General features: G+C 41.2%; 1 protein-coding gene across 4 annotated transcripts in view; it reads right to left on the reverse strand.

The window, feature by feature from the left end:
* Window positions 1–17,856, reverse strand: part of TBCD (tubulin folding cofactor D) — a 131,139-nt gene that overhangs the window by 13,024 nt on the left and 100,259 nt on the right. For all 4 annotated transcript variants that reach the window (XM_083597675.1, XM_083597674.1, XM_083597672.1 and 1 more), the window contains exons 24-33: window positions 17,267–17,298; window positions 16,341–16,403; window positions 15,476–15,552; window positions 13,508–13,589; window positions 10,616–10,734; window positions 9,456–9,547; window positions 7,986–8,126; window positions 4,826–4,909; window positions 3,965–4,123; window positions 2,576–2,714 (exon numbers count right to left, since the gene is read on the reverse strand). In XM_083597675.1, coding sequence (XP_083453801.1) covers window positions 2,576–2,714; window positions 3,965–4,123; window positions 4,826–4,909; window positions 7,986–8,126; window positions 9,456–9,547; window positions 10,616–10,734; window positions 13,508–13,589; window positions 15,476–15,552; window positions 16,341–16,403; window positions 17,267–17,298 — 988 coding nt within the window. The remainder of the gene's footprint in view (window positions 1–2,575; window positions 2,715–3,964; window positions 4,124–4,825; window positions 4,910–7,985; window positions 8,127–9,455; window positions 9,548–10,615; window positions 10,735–13,507; window positions 13,590–15,475; window positions 15,553–16,340; window positions 16,404–17,266; window positions 17,299–17,856) is intronic.

Below are 17,856 nucleotides of genomic sequence, written 5' to 3' on the forward strand. Positions count from 1 at the left end.
CCAGTGCATCTTTTTCTCCACTGAAAGGATTATACTGAGCCTTTGCCTCTTTACTCTTTTGCCTTCCAGTCCCCTTAGTGCTGTCATTCCTTTCCCTTTCAAATGCTTTTAATATCCATTTGCAAACTTGACAAGCAAGCCATGGGACAACTTGGATGCAGAGGCACTTTTCTAACAATACTAGAGCTCTGAATTGTATTCACATACTGAACTGTATGTTCCCAGTCGGAAGTTGCCATCTCATCAATTTCACGATTGGGAAAATAGTACGTTGACCCACAAGAACTCATGGTATTTCCCCCCTCTCCTACTTTCATCAGCCACTTGATTATGCTGTCACGTATACCAGATACAACCTATGAGCCCACTTTCGTATCCTATGTGAAAACACTTTGCGCTGTTTTTCTAGACGAATGCCTCCTGTGCTACATAGTTTCCTACAGCTTTCACCTTTGGTTTGATCACTAATTGCCTCTGAACACATATTGCCTCTGAACACAGAGGTTTAAAATAGCTTTTTATAGCTAAAAGCAATGGATACACCTATTCTCAATTTCTCTAATCTCCTTTTAAAACCATCTAAGCTAGTGGCAGTCACCAAATCATGTTGCACAGAATTCCATAAATTCATAAATGTGCAATTCATAAATCTGCACTGGGAAGGACTGACTGACCAAACTGATGCAAAGATAGGGTAGAATTACCTGGCTCCAAAGGAGACTAATGGAAATATTTCAGACATTCAGTGAGCAGTCCAATTTGTAGGTGGTATTTGGGGCTCACAGGAGCATTTTAATTATTTAATGAATGCATTTTCAGAGGCACGCTAGCCCTTCTTTCATGTCTGGAAATTACTGGACTACAACCCAAGTAAACTGAGATATATTCTAGGGAGGTCTACAAAGAGCTAATGATTCAACAGTGTTTTTGAAGCGGAACAGAAGGTTGTTCTCTTAAACAAGCAGGCAGAGCCAACAATAATCAAAAGAGCTGGAAGCAATCAAACTGTTTACACGTTTCAAAACTTAAGTGTAACAAATTCTAAAAACCCAACATGAAAATATTGGGGGCAAGAACCTCTCTGTGACCTCTTGAAGTAACTCAAGGCTATTTCTCTGTCTGTGAAACTTGGGGTAGGAAAAACCTCATATTTAAAGCAAAATTAAATTTAATCTCCACCTCATTATGAAACCCCGCAAGAGTTTGACATCATGAACTGAACATTCAAGCATTCTACAAATGTGAAGGCTCAGCACACTTAACAGTGCTGGAAGCCTGATGGTCTGTTGTAGAAAGAAAAGGACCAGAATCAGGTTCAAGGACTCTTGCACTCGCATGATTCTGAGTAGTGGTATTACACCACTGCAATAACTCAAGGCAGTGCAACTGTGCATGAAATGAATGTGGACAAGGACATAGTGTTGCAGGGGCAGGATCAGAAAGGTGCAATGATTTAATGAATCCTGTGCTAATAGGAACAAGGCTTCCCAGACACTAGTAGCTCAGCCTCATTGGTAAGCTGCTATACAGTAAGTACTGGGTGGGGAGACTTGCAGAACCAAAGCACATTACTGCAACAGCCTGCAAGGACGTTGATGGGCAGGTGGGATCGTGTTCTCACTGGCCAAACAAAGCTATGTGACTAAGCTGAATTTCAGTATCACCAACACCCATTTGTAAATGGAGTACAGAGAAAGGACAGCAAGTAGGATAGAGCAAACACTAAGCTGTCAGTCACTACCTGATGCTGATTAGGTGGCAACGGTGTCACAGCCCTCTATAGGAACCTATAGGGTTGAGCTGTAAGCTGCCCCACATTCTTAATTTACTTGTGACTGCCAGTAGTGATAATAAAAATCCTCCAAGTTAGTTTCATTTTCAGAGGCAACTGGAGGCAGGAAGCTACAAGGAACACAGTGACAAGTAGAAATGCTTGTTAAAAGCAAAATGCAGTTGAAGTTATTTGCAAGTGAAATAAAGTTAGAATACTAATAGGTTTCTAAGGCTGTATGGCGTCTGACATTATCCAGAGAGACTGGCAAGATCGTCAAGTTGTGCTCAAACTGTGCTTTTCCGGATTTCGGAAGCCTGCCCAAGAACAAGGTGCTAATTGTAATTTAGATAGAAAATTTGGAAAATGGGGGAGTGAAAGGCTATGTTTGTGATGTTTCTTTGGCAGTCCTCTCCATGCCAGCATGACCTCAGTTTTCAAGAAAGGAGATGTTGGTGTGGGGAGGAACTGCAGTGTGGACTTCTTTCATTTGGCCTCGGGTTTCTCAGATTACCAGAACTGTGCTGCGGCACCTTAGAATAAAGGAAAAGAGGTATGTAGTGAAGTGATGAAAACTGCTATATGGAAACAAACAGGGATGAGCTGAACCAGGCTTCAGCCACGCTAAACAGCAATAGGCTGGGTGCCTCCCACACTTTCATACCCCAATAAAAGACTTCAGCAGTACAAACATCAGCAACTTGCTTCCAGAAATGAACTACTACCTGAATTGATACATGGCTCTTAACATAGTCATTCTTAGACACCGCCTACCGATCAAACATTTTCTTAAAATTCACTTACTGTTGATTCGGTCAATCCACCAACGGACACAGTCAGTCCTGTCAGAACATGGTATTGATAAGATGGCAAACTCAGAAGTTGTGTGATTCTGGGAAAGGCTTGCGATGGAGCATTCCAGTTTAAGGTTACTGCCTCTGACCTGTCAACAACAGAAAAGATGGTCCCTTTTGAAGCAAGGGCAATAGAAAGCAGGTAACATAAGCCTTATGTCCTCCTGAGCAATGGTTTGTTTCACCAAAACTGCTGCTAAACTCTGAAATCTCCCATTTTTAAAGTAGAAAAATTATCCACAGAAATCAAAGCTGGCATCCTTTGATAGTAAGACTCAGAAATGCTCTTTGTCAATGCAGCAGTATAACCGTATTTTAAATGGGGCTTTCATAATGTGCTATTACCATTAACTGTATTACACATTAATGCATTTTAAAATTCAATTGAAAGTGCAATCCAAAATTCAGTCAAAGACATGTAGGGGGGCCACAAGATGCAGCTATGCCCCATTCTGTTGGTAGAGAGAGATCACAGCCAGTGGGATGGCACTTATAGTGTCACAGGTACACCCAGGGAAAGGTTGGCAGGTGCAGATGTCCTCCTGGGGTGGGGGTAGAGCAGTGAAACATTTTGGGTGAATACCAGGAATGGCGCAAGGATCCAGAATATCTTGGTCCCCTTATTCTTTCTGCATACAGACACCCAAAAGAAACCTCCAACTACCCCAGTCCTGAAGCTCCTATAAGTAATTCTTTCCTGCTGACCACAAGGGAGCTATAAGGCAGGAAGCCAGCAAGTAGCAGCTCTACCATGGAATTTCTGCATCAGCACCATAGGATCACTCTGCAAAATGCAGGAATGCTTGAGATGCCAAGTTAAATTGTATGCACAAAGTATAATTTGCTTACATCAGCTTCTGAAGCATTATTTTTAACAAATCACTACATTTTACTTACTTTTGGAACTGCTGATAACTCGCACCCTGTGCGAAGACTAGTTACTGGATTGACGAAATGACCAAAGGTGGAAAATCCCACACACTTGATAACTTACGGCAGGGATGGGGAACCTGTGGCCCTCCATGAGTTGTTGAACCCCAACTTGCTTCAGTTCTAACCAACATGGTTAATGGCCAGGTAGGATGGGAGTGAGAGTCCAACAACACTGGGAGGTTCCCCAAGCCCCATTTATGGATCCGGCCAGAACAAAACTTAGGTTGCCTTTCCCTTTACTTCTCTAATAAACACAAAAAGCCACTCTGAATCTCAAAAGTCTACTCCTTAACAAGACAGAATGAAATATTCTCTTTAAACATATTTCTAAATAAAGAGTTCTTTCATGTTTATGGGCAAATGTTTATTGTGCAATTCTATGATAAAACAATGAGATACTAGTTACCTTGGAAATATTTTCTCTAAATCCTCCCGATGGGGTATGTGTGGAATTGGAGGGTCATCAAAGTACAGAAGTGTGAGGAATACAGATCCTGCATGGGCTCGAAATCGGTCAATTTTTTCAGCTGATTGCTGAGCCACACAGCACATGATCCGCTTGGAGCTGAAGTTTAGTACACAGAACACTCATTCATTTGGAACGACATATTCCAGAGAAACCTCTACCTATATGACTACTCCCCGTCCCCATTAACATTTTCCATTCAGACCCTGCTAAGGATTCCTTCAGCAAAGGAAGTGAGAACAGCGGTGTAAAGAAACTATACTTTTACTTTGCCCTGAGATTTACAAGGGGTGGTTAGACCAAATTTCTCTCCTAGCTCTGAAGACCCATGAAGCACATCTACTCAGCTTGCCTTTTTTTTTTACAAGATTGGCAAAACAGCTGTTTTGACTGCTTTCCCTGTGCTGACTATTCTTTATAACTGTATCTAGCACAGTATTTTTAAGGTTTTAATTCTTTTATTATAACCCATATATAGCTATAACTTTTCAAATGTATAATTATATAAAAATAGATACAGTGTTTCATGGCACAGGAAAGGCACAATATCTATCTTAAGCGGGAATAGCTATTAATGTAAAGCAGTTTAACAAAGAAGGGATAATCAAAAGCTACAATCTGCATTCCCTGTACTCACAACAGATGCAAGATAGGCTGTGCTCCAGTTCTTTCATTAGCAGTATTGATGGAAGTAACCGAATCCCATAGGTAGGAGGGATTACTGAAAGAGCCTTTTACAGAAACAGCTCATCACCTAACCATACAGCAGGCATTCACAGATTATATTTGCAAAATACATACACATTTGCATCGATTAGCTCTGGCTCAGTCCGTGCTAACAAAAGGGTCATTCCCATTAAACTGGTCATAGCAGCTTCTCTCACCCTGTAAAAATAAGCAAGTTGCCATTGTAAATTTATAACTTCTTACGGACATGCTTCATGTAAATCTACATTGCTTCTATGATCAGAATAATATACTTTCACGCCACAGTCTCATATATCAGTGTGCTTTCTTCCATGTCAGTCTCTGTGATATAGAATACATACATACATATAACAAAGGAAGAGTAGAAAACAAAGGACCATTCTAAGGGCCAAGTTATACGTCCAGTTAATTGCAGGAAAGCAAATGATGTGGTTCTTATTTTATTTTATTAGTAGACAGCAACTGTTGAGGAGGGTGAGCAGAATTGGGACTGCATCCCAGCTGGGTGTTAACAGAGTAGGATGTGGTACAGAGGGCTGCAGTGTATGTAGAGGGGGCGGTAGCAGCAGAAATTGGGTGTCCCAACTTGCACAAGCAGAAGCAACTTATTTTCATCTAGGACACACTGGGATGGCCCAGAATATTTCCTTCCTGATCTCAATAGAGAGTTTGGCTTCTTTTTCATGCATATGAATACTACATGTGTTCACATAATTAAGCTAAAACCTGGTCTACAGATGCATTACCCCTGTGCTTCCAATGAGTATTTAAAGAGCTATTAACCTACTTTAGTAACAGAGAACTGTTCTTCTTATCACTATCTTATCACAGTGGCCTGCCTTTTGTATTTTTATACTTTTCTAAGGTGAAAAGAAGGCAAATGCATATGAAGTCTGAAAATGGGTGGACAAGTAAGTGAGAATTAGGGGGGGTAGGGAATATAAACTGCATCATAGCGTTTGGCAACCTTTCATCAAAGAATACTTCTTCCTCTTTTTGTATGACATCTTACTATTAAGGTACTCATATCCAACACCTGAAGACAGTTTATGCGCTGGGACATGTCCAAACTGTCAAAAGGAATGTTAAGTTTGCATATGGAAAATACAGTTGGTTAGCTTTCCCACGAATCTTTTTTTTAAAAAAAAGATCCAACCAAAGCTTTCTTCATATACAAGAGCAATTCTTTCCTAAACCTGTTTGACTTTTATACGTAAAATACATACTTTTAAGAAAATAAAAAAGAGCAGTACCAAGTAGGCAAGATTCACAAGAGTGCCCTTCCAGCCAGTTCTTATGCCAAACCACTCATCTTTGTTGCAAGAAGAGGGGCAAGACCACTGAGAGCTTTCCCATCTTCTAGTCCTCTCCTCAACCAACAAGGTTTATTTACTGAAGAAATGTCCACACTGATCTTTGTGAAAGTATCTCCACAAAGCAGCTTATAACAATATTTAAAATCAAAACAGCATTGCAATATAATAATAATATCATTTCGTGTCTACTCTTAAGAGCACAACAAAAGCAGTCAGCTATAAAACGGTGAAAATTCAAAAGCCAGCATAAAAGTGCAGTATGCATTAACCAGAAGCCATCAAGAAAACAGCAGGACTTCAAGGCCCTCTTAAACATCGACAGGGATGAGGCCTGCTGAGTCTCAGAAGGAACTGAGTTCCACATTCGTGGGGCCACTGGTGAGAAGCCTCTGTTACAAGGGCTGGATAATCTTAACAAGTGGGCAATGCAGCAAGTCCTCCAATGCCAATTGCAAGGTATATGTAGTTTGTTAGGAGCGCAGGCAATCCTGCAGGTAACCTGGCCACAGATTCTTCAGGGTGTCAAAGGTAATGACCAGCCCTTTCAATTGGGCCTTGATATACATGGGCAACCACTGCAACTGGTACGGTATAGGTGATGTTCCCATAACCTGGCCTCAGCCACAAGTTTCCAGTTACAGTTTCCAGCCTTCACAGGCACCAGCACACAGAAAGCATTGCAGCAGTATGGTTTGGCTGCAGCAAATGCATAGATAACTGAGGCAAGATATCTATCAAGCTGGTACACCACAGGGTCACATGTGGTGTACCAGCTGAATTTATCCTAGCCACAGCTGCCACCTGAGCTTCCTCAGTTGGTGACAAGCTCTGGATCATTACCGAACTGCTGGTGTGGTTCTTCAAGGGGAGTGCAAAACACCCAGAACTGTATATCCAGAGACAGCAGTTCTCCTACTCATACACCTTGGTCGTGCCTGGATTAAGCTTCAGCTTGTTCAGCCTCACCACATTAACTTCAATGTTTGGCTGGGAATTTTATAGGTGCTGCACTGTAGTTTTAAGACTGATGGTGACTGTAATGTTATGTCCTTATGTTTTGATTAGTATTCGTTTGTATCCCACATTGAAACCTTGTGTTGAATATTTTAAATAAATACATTTTCTTGACGCTAAAATATAATCAAGAAGAATTTTAGATAGCTACATAGGCACTGGGTACTTGACATGACGTTACACTAGTTATTCTTAGATTTAGGGCTCAAAGATGAAGACTTGAGTTTCTTACACTTGTTATGTGGTTGGAATGGAATGAAAGCACTAGTTAAAGGGTACAAAGTGTAACGATTTATCTTATTTATTTGTAATCCTGACTCAACACGATGTAACAGTGGGAGAGTGAACATTGCACACCAACCAACTGGAATTCTCACACGAAACTATCAAAAAAGGTTGAATTTTGAGAATTTTCTGGCAGAAAGGAGGTTGTTTATTAATGACATTTAAATCCATGGGCTTCAGTGCACCCAAGGCAGAGCTGGATTTATGCCATTGTGTTTATGTCAAATTAGCACTCTAGGGAATGTAGATAGTAGAGATAGCAACAGCTCATTTGCTTTTAAAATAATATGTGCAAATGCTTGCAAAAGGTAGCAACACATGAGAGAGCCCAACAGCTGGTACAACTGCGCCCTCTGCTGTCCAGTCACCAGCATGCGAGTTAAGCAGTCAATCGGAAGTGAATGCCCATCAATGGTATTCATGAGCCAGAAACTTACTGTATAATAAAAGCCTTTAGCACACTTTTAGCATTTTCATTCTACAGGTTACATTTGTAGTTCAATAAGAGATTCCTCTGGGCGGGGTAGAACTGAAATGGCATCCTATTCCAGAATGCCTTGTAATATTTGCTGGGCTCTTTCTCTGAATCCTATCCACTTTTTGCCTTGATGGGACAATAAGCAAGAACAAAGCCTTACCATACTCCAACATCACCCCGACTATCCGTTGTGTAATCATTAAGACCATTCAGCAATATGTTGTAGATCTCCGTGACATTATTTCTGCATACAACTTCAGCTGGTGATCCTTCCCCTTTCACACCTACTGTTAGGCAAACCCTGTAGGAAGAGGACACACACACGACTCACGGATTAAAATTTATGCATTAATAGCAAACAAAACTGCTAAACATATTTATGAAAGGTATCAATTATCAATGTTCATGAAATGTACTTTCTATGGATGTTATCCTAAAATTGTGAGCTTCTGGAAGTGCTCTACAAGCTTCCAACTCACAGGTGAGTTCCTGGCTCAGAGGGAACAAGTTTGATCTTCTGAGTGCAAGAGAGGGAGGGCGGTTGGTGGGTAAGGTCTTCGGGGAAAATGAAAGCAGCATCTTACTCCCAAGGGTGGCAGATCATCTGCTGTAACATGGACCTGGGGTATTATGGAAAGAAGATGCCACTCTTAGGAAGAGGGAAATCTCTTAGAAGTGACTCATTCCTTGGGAGATGAAGAGCTATCCAACTGTGCTGAGGTTACTCCTCTGAGAAACAGGGACCCTAGTAGCAGGTCTGATTATCAGAGACATAGGTACCTGGGTTTGTGGTGGCCATGTAGATTACATGGCGACTCGCCACACAGAAGGCTTTGAGGGAGCCACATTCCAGCAACCCACAGGGCCAGGCACACCCATAATCAAACACACGTACACAGAGACACATAGGACCTAAGTGAGGTTTTCACAATAACCTTCTTCAGGCATTTCCAGTAAGGTGTGAGGAGGCAGTGGGGATGAACATGTTAGCTCCGCCTGCCTCAGCAAAAGCCTCTTCATCAGTCACCTTGGGGAAGGCAACCTTGTGCAGCAGGAAGCCTGAGGGAAGCTCATCACCTGTTTGAAAACCTTATGGTCCAAGTTTCTAAAATGCATGGGGAGCCCCCACAAGTACAGGAGAGCCTCCCTACTTCACATGGTCATTTCCCAGGAGTCAGAGGGCAGCAAGAACAGTGAAGAGGGTGCAGAGGTAGTGCACCCATCCCTACCGTGATGACTTAACCCTTCCTGGTACCACCTAAGGAGGGCTTGTGTGTTGCAATGGATTGGCTGCGAGCAATACAAATTACATGTGCGGCAGCCCAATCCAGACTGGGACAACAGTGGTGGGGAAAGGGGCGAAAGCCCTTCTATCCCCCACACTAGGACCTGATCCAGAGTGGGCCTTGGGGCCTGAAATTTGCTGCTTTTCTGTTCCTTCCTGTGCCAGCAAAGAACTCAAGGTCATGTGGGTAAGGCCCCAGGAGCTAGACAAGGTTCCCTATTATCTGATATAGAAGGACAGAGTCTTAAAAACAGAGTCTTAAAAACAAGGCCGACACTTTCCCCTCATTAATGGCACTCACATTACAGGGCAAATATAAAGCCATATACAAACTGTTGAACATACTTTGAAATAGCTTTTAGGCCATCTTTTCTGGATTCAGCAAAGCTCACATACTGAGGGGAAATGGTAGTGACTCCCTTTAAGCCGTCTAAAACCTGGAACAACACAATACAAAAACAGTATATGAGTATTGTACTCAGCTTGCTTGTGAGAAATTATCTAAAAAGCAGTAGAAGTTAAAGTGGCTACACACACACACACTTACTTTGCACACTTGACATGAACACACAACCAGTAATCTTGTGTTTGCTGCCAGGCATCTAGCTTCATCCTAATTTCACCCTCCGTTTTTGTGACAGGTACAGGATACAAAGACTGTCCAATGCAAGCCTCCTGATACTCCTTCACTAACATGCTTTATCTGACAAGGAAGGATAGCCTTTCTATAAGGCAAAGGTGGAGAACTGGCCAGCCCTCCTCAGGCCATTTTGACAGCTGGGCAGGGCCACCCACCTGGCATCATATTCAAATGTATAGCCACAGCTACAAAGGAAGAATAGTCACTCCCAATTCTTCCTTTGGAATGTGGTGCCACAGCTTCACCAATACAACATCTAATGTCATATGACATCACAGGTGGGTGTGGCTTCACCAAAATGGCCTATGGGCCAAATGGGAAGGACTGCTGGCCCTCATGGAGGTTTCCCATCACTACTGTAAAGATATAAAGCAAATTTGTCTCTTTCCACTTTCCTCATAAGTGTGCATAACACTTGTTCTTTTCCCTGGCACAACTCTGAGGTTTGAATGTCTAACTATATATAAAAAAATCTAAGCTTTTTATTGTTAGTTTTCCTGCTTCCCTTGCCATGGAAGAAAACAGTGACACCCCCAGGAAGAGTTGGGCTACTGAAGTGTTGCTGGAGAGCAATACATTAGAAGAGGAAACTATTTCCCCGCTCCACAATATGGCAATAGTTACCCATTGCCCATTACTTGGTTGCCTTTTTTTGCCCTATTATGAGTATGGTGTCTATCCCTCATCCCTTCAAAGAATCATTTCCACAAGAAACTAAGATTAACACAGAAACCTTGACAGAGATTTGGTTATAAACCACCAAACATGGTCAGCAATACTGTATTGCTGTATGTTTCTTCATGATATTCCTTTAAGCACTTACAAAAAAAAATTAAAAATATTAAATCCCCACTCTCTAACTCACCTCCTGAAGCTTGCCTTTTAAAAGAAACCTAGGAAGGGCACCTAAGGCTGATGAAAGGCCACACCGAGTCATTTCCTCATGGCTCTGAAGGCCTGAAATGTATTGATTCACCAGTTCATCTAGATAAATACAAGTCATAGTATCATTAATTAGAAATTGGCATGGGGTGGGGAATGGGGAGATTGCGCCAAAGTCCTAGAATATTTGCATAAATTATTTCCAGAGAGAGAGAAAAGGTGATTTCAAATTGCTGCAGTCATTGTCTAGTCATTCAAATGATTTACTATGGAAATTTTTTACTGTTAGGAAAGCAGGACAGTGTACTCAACATGACTGCGCAGGCCTAATTTTCTTCAAAGTTTCATCCTTTCACAACTGAATTGAAGGATGTGTTCTAAGGCAACAACGAGCATAAATCTACTGAAAGTTCCAGCCTTGCATCTCTTGAGGAAGATGCTTCACTGGATTCCAGGAAGTGGTTTCCATACGCTGGAACCTGGTAACAAGGTGACATTTCTGAAGGAATTTCTCTGCAGCACAGCTGTTGGAGGTAGTGCTTGATTTTTAAAGTGAGAGATGCCCACATTCGTTCCTGCCTGGAATTGCAACTAACACTGTTATCTGGAAATTATGTAGCTATGAAGGGGGTGGTTGTGATTAACCAATGCCAAAGGAAAGGAGTTCTGCAACAACTCAAATGCATTTACTTTTTATTATTATTGCTTTACACTGTCTGGGGTTGCCAAGCCCTGGTACTGATTGTAGAACCAAGCCCAATGACCCTGGCTCAAATTAAGACCACATTAAGATGGATTTTCTTAGCACATGCAGAGGCTTATTACTTCTTCTTAAATCAATTCATCAGTATGCTATACAGTGGTACCTCGGGTTAAGTACTTAATTCGTTTCATTTTTCATTATTGTATCCTTTGTAGCCATACTGTACAGTGGTACCTCAGGTTAAGTACTTAATTTGTTCCGGAGGTCCGTTTCTAACCTGAAACTGTTCTTAACCTGAAGCACCACTTTAGCTAATGGGGCTTCCCGCTGCCGCCGCACCGCCGGAGCACAATTTCTGTTCTTATCCTGAAGCAAAGTTCTTAACCTGAGGTACTATTTCTGGGTTAGCGGAGTCTGTAACCTGAAGCATATGTAACCTGAAGTGTATGTAACCCGAGGTACCACTGTATATGCTCAGAGAAGTATAGAATGGGAAAATACACAAACACACACCTCAAAGAGGCTATTTCTGCGAACATCTGAGAAACAGCACAGGTATTTTAGATATCTCTAAACTATTTGTGCAAATATAAAACACTGAGGCCTGAAGCAACAAAGGCACCCTACTCTTGTCTATATGTCTTGTGAGAACACCCAAGATAATGAAATTTCATCAGCACTCATTTTAATTTCAAAGACACTTTGTTAGCAGTACAAGGAACCAAATTAAAAGGTTGCAGAAAACTCGGCATAGGCTGTTTCTTGATAAGTACCAACAGTGCCTATGGGACTATAAGATGGCACTAGTAAGAAAATGTAAATGTGATAACACAATGAAATACATGATCTCTAAACTGTTAATTTAACAGAAATAATGGCTACAAGCTAAAGCAAGTGTTGAAGAAAAATACAACAAATTACAGAGGGAAGAAACTGCTGGAAATGGGGAGAATGAAATTATGTATAAAAATATCACTACATATAAAAAAGAAATATGATGTAGTGATAAAAATATCACTACATATAAAAAAGAAATATGATAAAAAAGAAATTATGTATAAAAATATCACTACATATAAAAAAGAAATCTGGGCATCTTCATTTCCATTGTAAAGCTTGTACTTTGAAGATGTAAGCTAGATCTTCAAGCTTTGACCAAAACCCAGAGCATCAAGCTCTGCAGGTAAATTATCATGCCCAACTGCGTACAAAAACTAACCATGTTTTCCTATGCTACTTATTCGGGTGGAGGCCCTGTAAATTCTTCCAAATTAGAGGATAGTAGTTGGAGTGTTGCTACCCACCAGCAATCTTACTCTAATTAATCCTATTTCCCTCCAATTGCATTCCTCTCCCTTTCAGGCTCTCTGCAGGGTAGGTTAAGAGAGAGAGAGAGAGAGAGAGAGAGAGAAATACAGAGGAAGTAGCACACTCTACATAAAGTGGTAGAAGGCTGTGCCTGGGTGCCATTTGCTGGATCATGCCTGCCGGCACCAGCTGTTTTATGCATTATGCCTTTTTCTACTTATGCATAAAAGGCTGTATTCACTGTAATGCTAATTAATGAATTCTGCCAGCACAAGGATTTCTGCTTGCACGATAAGGCCTTCTCCGCAGCCCGCCCCTGCCCCAAATCTGTCCAAGGTGTTTCTTCAAGCTTCCAGAGCAGATAAGGAGGTTTCTGGATGTGTGCAGGGGGGAGAAGGGAGGCGTCCCATTGCATTAGCAGTATTATAGCACTTATGGAACACCCCAAATACCACCATAAAAGCTCTGATGTGCAAATTGTCTTCCCATGTTACAAAACTTTATTAACTCTAACTCCATTGTAGAGAAGTAAAATTGTAGTGAAGAGCTGATTCAGAAGTGCACACTTTCACTGCTTTAATTCAAGTGGCACTTTACTAGGCATTTTACAAACAACATTGTCTCACACATGTGCAAATCAGAATTCTTTCATTTCTCCAAAAGGGACAAGCAATGCTGCTGTCACCTCCAATTAAGTGCGTCTTAGAAGCCCACATAAATAACTGGGCTGGTCCTGAGAAGTTGCTAACCACTGAGATGTTTATTTAAGGACTAGTTCTGCTCCTGTAGGAAGTTTTCTAGCTAACAAGATCATCATAGGTTATCCCTTAATAAAGGCAAGAGACAAACATTATGAATCAGTACCTTGCTGAGCTGGATTTGCTCCCTCCTCTTCAATGTAGTAGTATTCATTACACAGAGCAGCTAATGCAGCGACTGCTGATTCCTAAGACAAAGGCAAAACTCTGTAACCATCAAAAGATCTTTCCTTTCAACTATTGTAGGAAAACCCAATGAATAATCTCTATCCCTATGAATAATTTTACTGTAGTTTGCTATGGGCCCATTCATAAAACAGCTGAAGATAAGCTTTGCATTCCAAGCCAGGAGATTTTCAGTTCATGACTTGTTACTGTTTAGGAGATAAAATAACACTCCAAAGTATCTTGGATCACGTTCTCCATTCAGGGCTGTGTCTGAAGGCACAGTAACTAATAGCTCATGACTTATAAAACTGTTTTAAAGCTCATCAGTATAATTTTATGGAGGCTAAATTAACAACCCTGAACCTAATTTTAGTAGACTTAAATTAAAGAGTTGAACTTGCAACAGAATTTACTTGATGCTTACTCAACAATTTGTTCTAATTTAACTCAATTTAGCACAGGAATAGGGGCATGGTGTATATATTGCCTTCCATACCTTTAAAAGCAAACACTAGTCAAACCAGCAGAGGTTATTTAGGCTTTAAGCTTCATTGTATACTCGCACAATGATCCATCTCCAGAATAGCCTATGGGGAGAGATGGCATTCTGGGCAGGGCTCATTAGGTTTGGGTGTGGCTGTATTACAGCCAGCTTCCTAAATGACTGTAGCTTTTGCCATGAGCTATGGAGCCTCTACTCACTCCCACAGATAGGTAGGAAAGAGTGGACCATCATTTTATTTATTTAAATGAGAAAAAACTATACAGTATCATGCAAAAGATTTTATCTTTCTGCACACGTCACTTATGATCAGGCAGTAAATTTACAACAACAACCACCCAAATGAATTCGACTAAAGAGTATCTCAATTTAAGAATGTGCTTGGTTTAATCTTTTCCTATGGTTTGTTATGGAGTCTCTATAACAAGCCTATTCAGTTCCATATAGAGTTCAAAGAGCAGTGCAACTTGAGTTGAGTTGCTGTCCTAAATTTCATTTACCGTATTTTTCGCCCTATAGGACGCACTTTTCCCCCTCCAAAAATGAAGGGGAAATGTGTGTGCGTCCTATGGGGCGAATGCAGGCTTTCGCTGAAGCCTGGAGAGCGAGAGGGGTCGGTGCGCACCAACCCCTCTCACTCTCCAGGCTTCAGGAAGCTATCCGCAAGCCTTGCAAGCCTGGCGGGAGCTTCCCCCGCCCCAGCCCCGCAGCTGGGGGGGGGAATAATTTTTTTTTATTCATTTCCCCCCCCCAAAAAACGAGGTGCGTCCTATGGGCCAGTGCGCCCTATAGGGCGAAAAATACGGTAAAAGGTAAAGGTAAAGGTACCCCTGCCCGTACGGGCCAGTCGTGTCCGACTCTAGGGTTGTGCGCCCATCTCACTTAAGAGGCTGGGGGCCAGCGCTGTCCGCAGACACTTCCAGGTCAACGTGGCCAGCGTGACGAAGCTGCTCTGGCGAGCCAGCACCAGCGCAGCACACGGAAACCCCATTTACCTTCTCGCTATAAAGCGGTACCTATTTATCTACTTGCACTTGGGGTGCTTTCGAACTGCTAGGTGGGCAGGAGCTGGGACTGAAAGACAGGAGCTCACCCCTCCGCGGGGATTCGAACCGCCGACCATACGATCGGCAAGTCCTAGGCACTGAGGTTTTACTCACAGCGCCACCCTCATTATAAATATAAAATTGATCACTTCAGGATGAAAATGAGGTTCTGTCCTTTCACAGACACAATTAATTTACATCACATGGAAATACAGGCCCAAAGTGCTCTTGTGTTCTGTTATATACAGCACCTGGGTAATTTAAGAATACCTTGAGAGCAACTTTCATGATACGAAAATATGAATGTTTTCTTTTTTATCAAAACAAGCAACAACAATACAGATACAGCAAACTGTACCTTTATTTGTTGCTTTGCATTGCTTGAAACAAGGTGGAGACTTTTGAAACTGTCATTTATGAGCGACTGCCATTCAGCTAGAGGGAAAGAAAGCATGTTTGATAATACATTAGTTACCTAAAATTAAACATACCATTATTCATCACCTTTTAAAAAACAACAACTTTTAATATATTCAAAGGTTCCAGAGTGTGTTCATAAAAACTCCAGCTGATCTCTGCAAATTTAAGTGTGCATCCTTATGGATTTTTGTACCCAAATTAAATGCTTTCAACTTTGTTTTCAATTTGCTTTTGAGATTGGTGCGTCATCTATCACGGGGGTCCACAAAGGCCTTTTCCTGGCACCCAGGGTTCCCTTTCCCACTAAAACTAAGATTGAGAGAAGCATTCTGTTATAGACGGACATTCTGTTGAGTGGGGTAGAATTGCTGTCCCAAGTCTCCTGCAGATGACATTACCCTATACAATTTTCCCCATGTGCTGCATCATTTCACCGAATCACAGAACTGTAGAGTTGGAAGGGGCCATGAGGTTCATCTAGTCCAACCCTGTGCAATTCAGGAATTCTTTGCCCAAAGAGGGGCTCAATTTGGCCAATTCTTTTCTGAATTAAACTGAACATGACAAACACAGCCATGATGTCAATGACAGCAGGAGGCAACAAGCAAAAATACTGGGTCATGAAAGGCATGTTAGGACATTCACAGCCCTAAAGAACATCTTGTGACGATAGAAAATAAGCATATCTCTGTGAGCCATATTCTTGGCAAGTGAAATCAAGAGGACTGTGCATTTGAATGCAATTATAATCTTCAACAGATAAAAAGACAGAATAAATTTAAGACATCAAAAACATCACCTACCTATTATGGGATCTCCTCTAAAAGGCATTTTTGAAAGTGATAACTTTTCAATTAAAGCACAGACTGGAAGAAAACGAAGAGAATACAATTTCTGAAAACAGCAGAGAACAATCCTGTGTCAAATAAGGTCCTCTGAGTTCAGTGGATCTTGTACATATATATTATACAGACACCAGGGTCAGAGCTCAAGCAAATGTAACAACAGGCATACTGGTATTGCTACACAGTAGATGTGTTGCACTGTGAATATGCATACTGATCAGCACAAAAAGTATTTTAACAGCTATTCTAGCACAAGGTCTATACACTTTAGTGTAGCTAAAGTTACTCCCAACCTTACCAACTGAAGCATACAGAAATGGCACAGGCAAGTCCCAAATTAAGGCTCCCTAGATTTCTGCATATAGTGCATCCAAGTACTCCTTGACTTCATGTTAGTGTGGAACATTCTGCTTGTATAGAGCTTCTTCAAATGGAGCCCCTATGTGCAGGCTACATGAGAACCCCTCTGAAAATCATTCTTTTTGGAGGGAGACGTTTGCGTTCCTTGATACCAACAAGCAAGAAAACAAGTTTTATGGTGGCTGCTAAAATGCCACCAAGGAGCACTACCAATATGGAACCTGTTTGTGTTTTATCTGCACTGCATTTAAAAAAAAATTGGGGGAGGTATTTTAGGGTAGACTGAGCGGACAAGGTATGGTTTAAGGGGGAAGTTTGACCTTGGGTACAAATTGAAGGAAGGACTGGCAGTGTGCCTGGTGAACCGGTGTAGCAGCTGAAAAAATGAGGAAGGTTCAAGATGCAAGATTTATTTCCAAAGTACATTTACTTACAGTCAAAAAACCAGAGAAATGCATAATACCACAGAATGCTATATCATAAACATTTGGATTAAAAATGTGTGTGTGTGTCGTGTGACATACCAGCTGGCCTCATTAGTTCTCCACCTAAACCCCTGAAAAAGGAAAAAGGAAAATGTATTGGCTGAAAATCTCAAATCACTATCTTTACGAGGGATACAAAGGAAAGGAAAGGTAAAATTCTCTTTTCTGTCTTGTTAAGATTCAAAATAAAAAATAAATTAACTCTTCTATCACTTCATCTTGCTTTATGTAAAACCTTTTACATGATGTGGCAGTGCAGAGGAAGAGACAAAAGAGAGCAAGCTATCCTATAAAACTCATCTGTCTCAAGACTTGGAAGTTAATCTCATAAATCCCACATGTGCTTTGTTTTGTGAAGTAATTCTTTGGTTTATCTAATACCCAAAATAAATTTATTTCATTGTATGGCCTTGTGCTCTTAACATTTTCATTGAGAGAGTAGAGTGCTTCTTAATCTACTGCCTCTAAACGATGCATTACACATGATCTATACAGATCATCACTCGGTAATGTGACTTCATTGCTGTTGCTGATATCATTCACTTACACAACAAACAGAAATCAAATTACTCTCTTCTGAGAAAGTGTTTCATATCACTCCTATTTCTGTAAAAGAAATCTTCATTCCA

This window comes from Podarcis filfolensis, assembly GCF_964270895.1.
Source record: "Podarcis filfolensis genome assembly, chromosome: 2".
NCBI lineage: Eukaryota > Metazoa > Chordata > Lepidosauria > Squamata > Lacertidae > Podarcis > Podarcis filfolensis.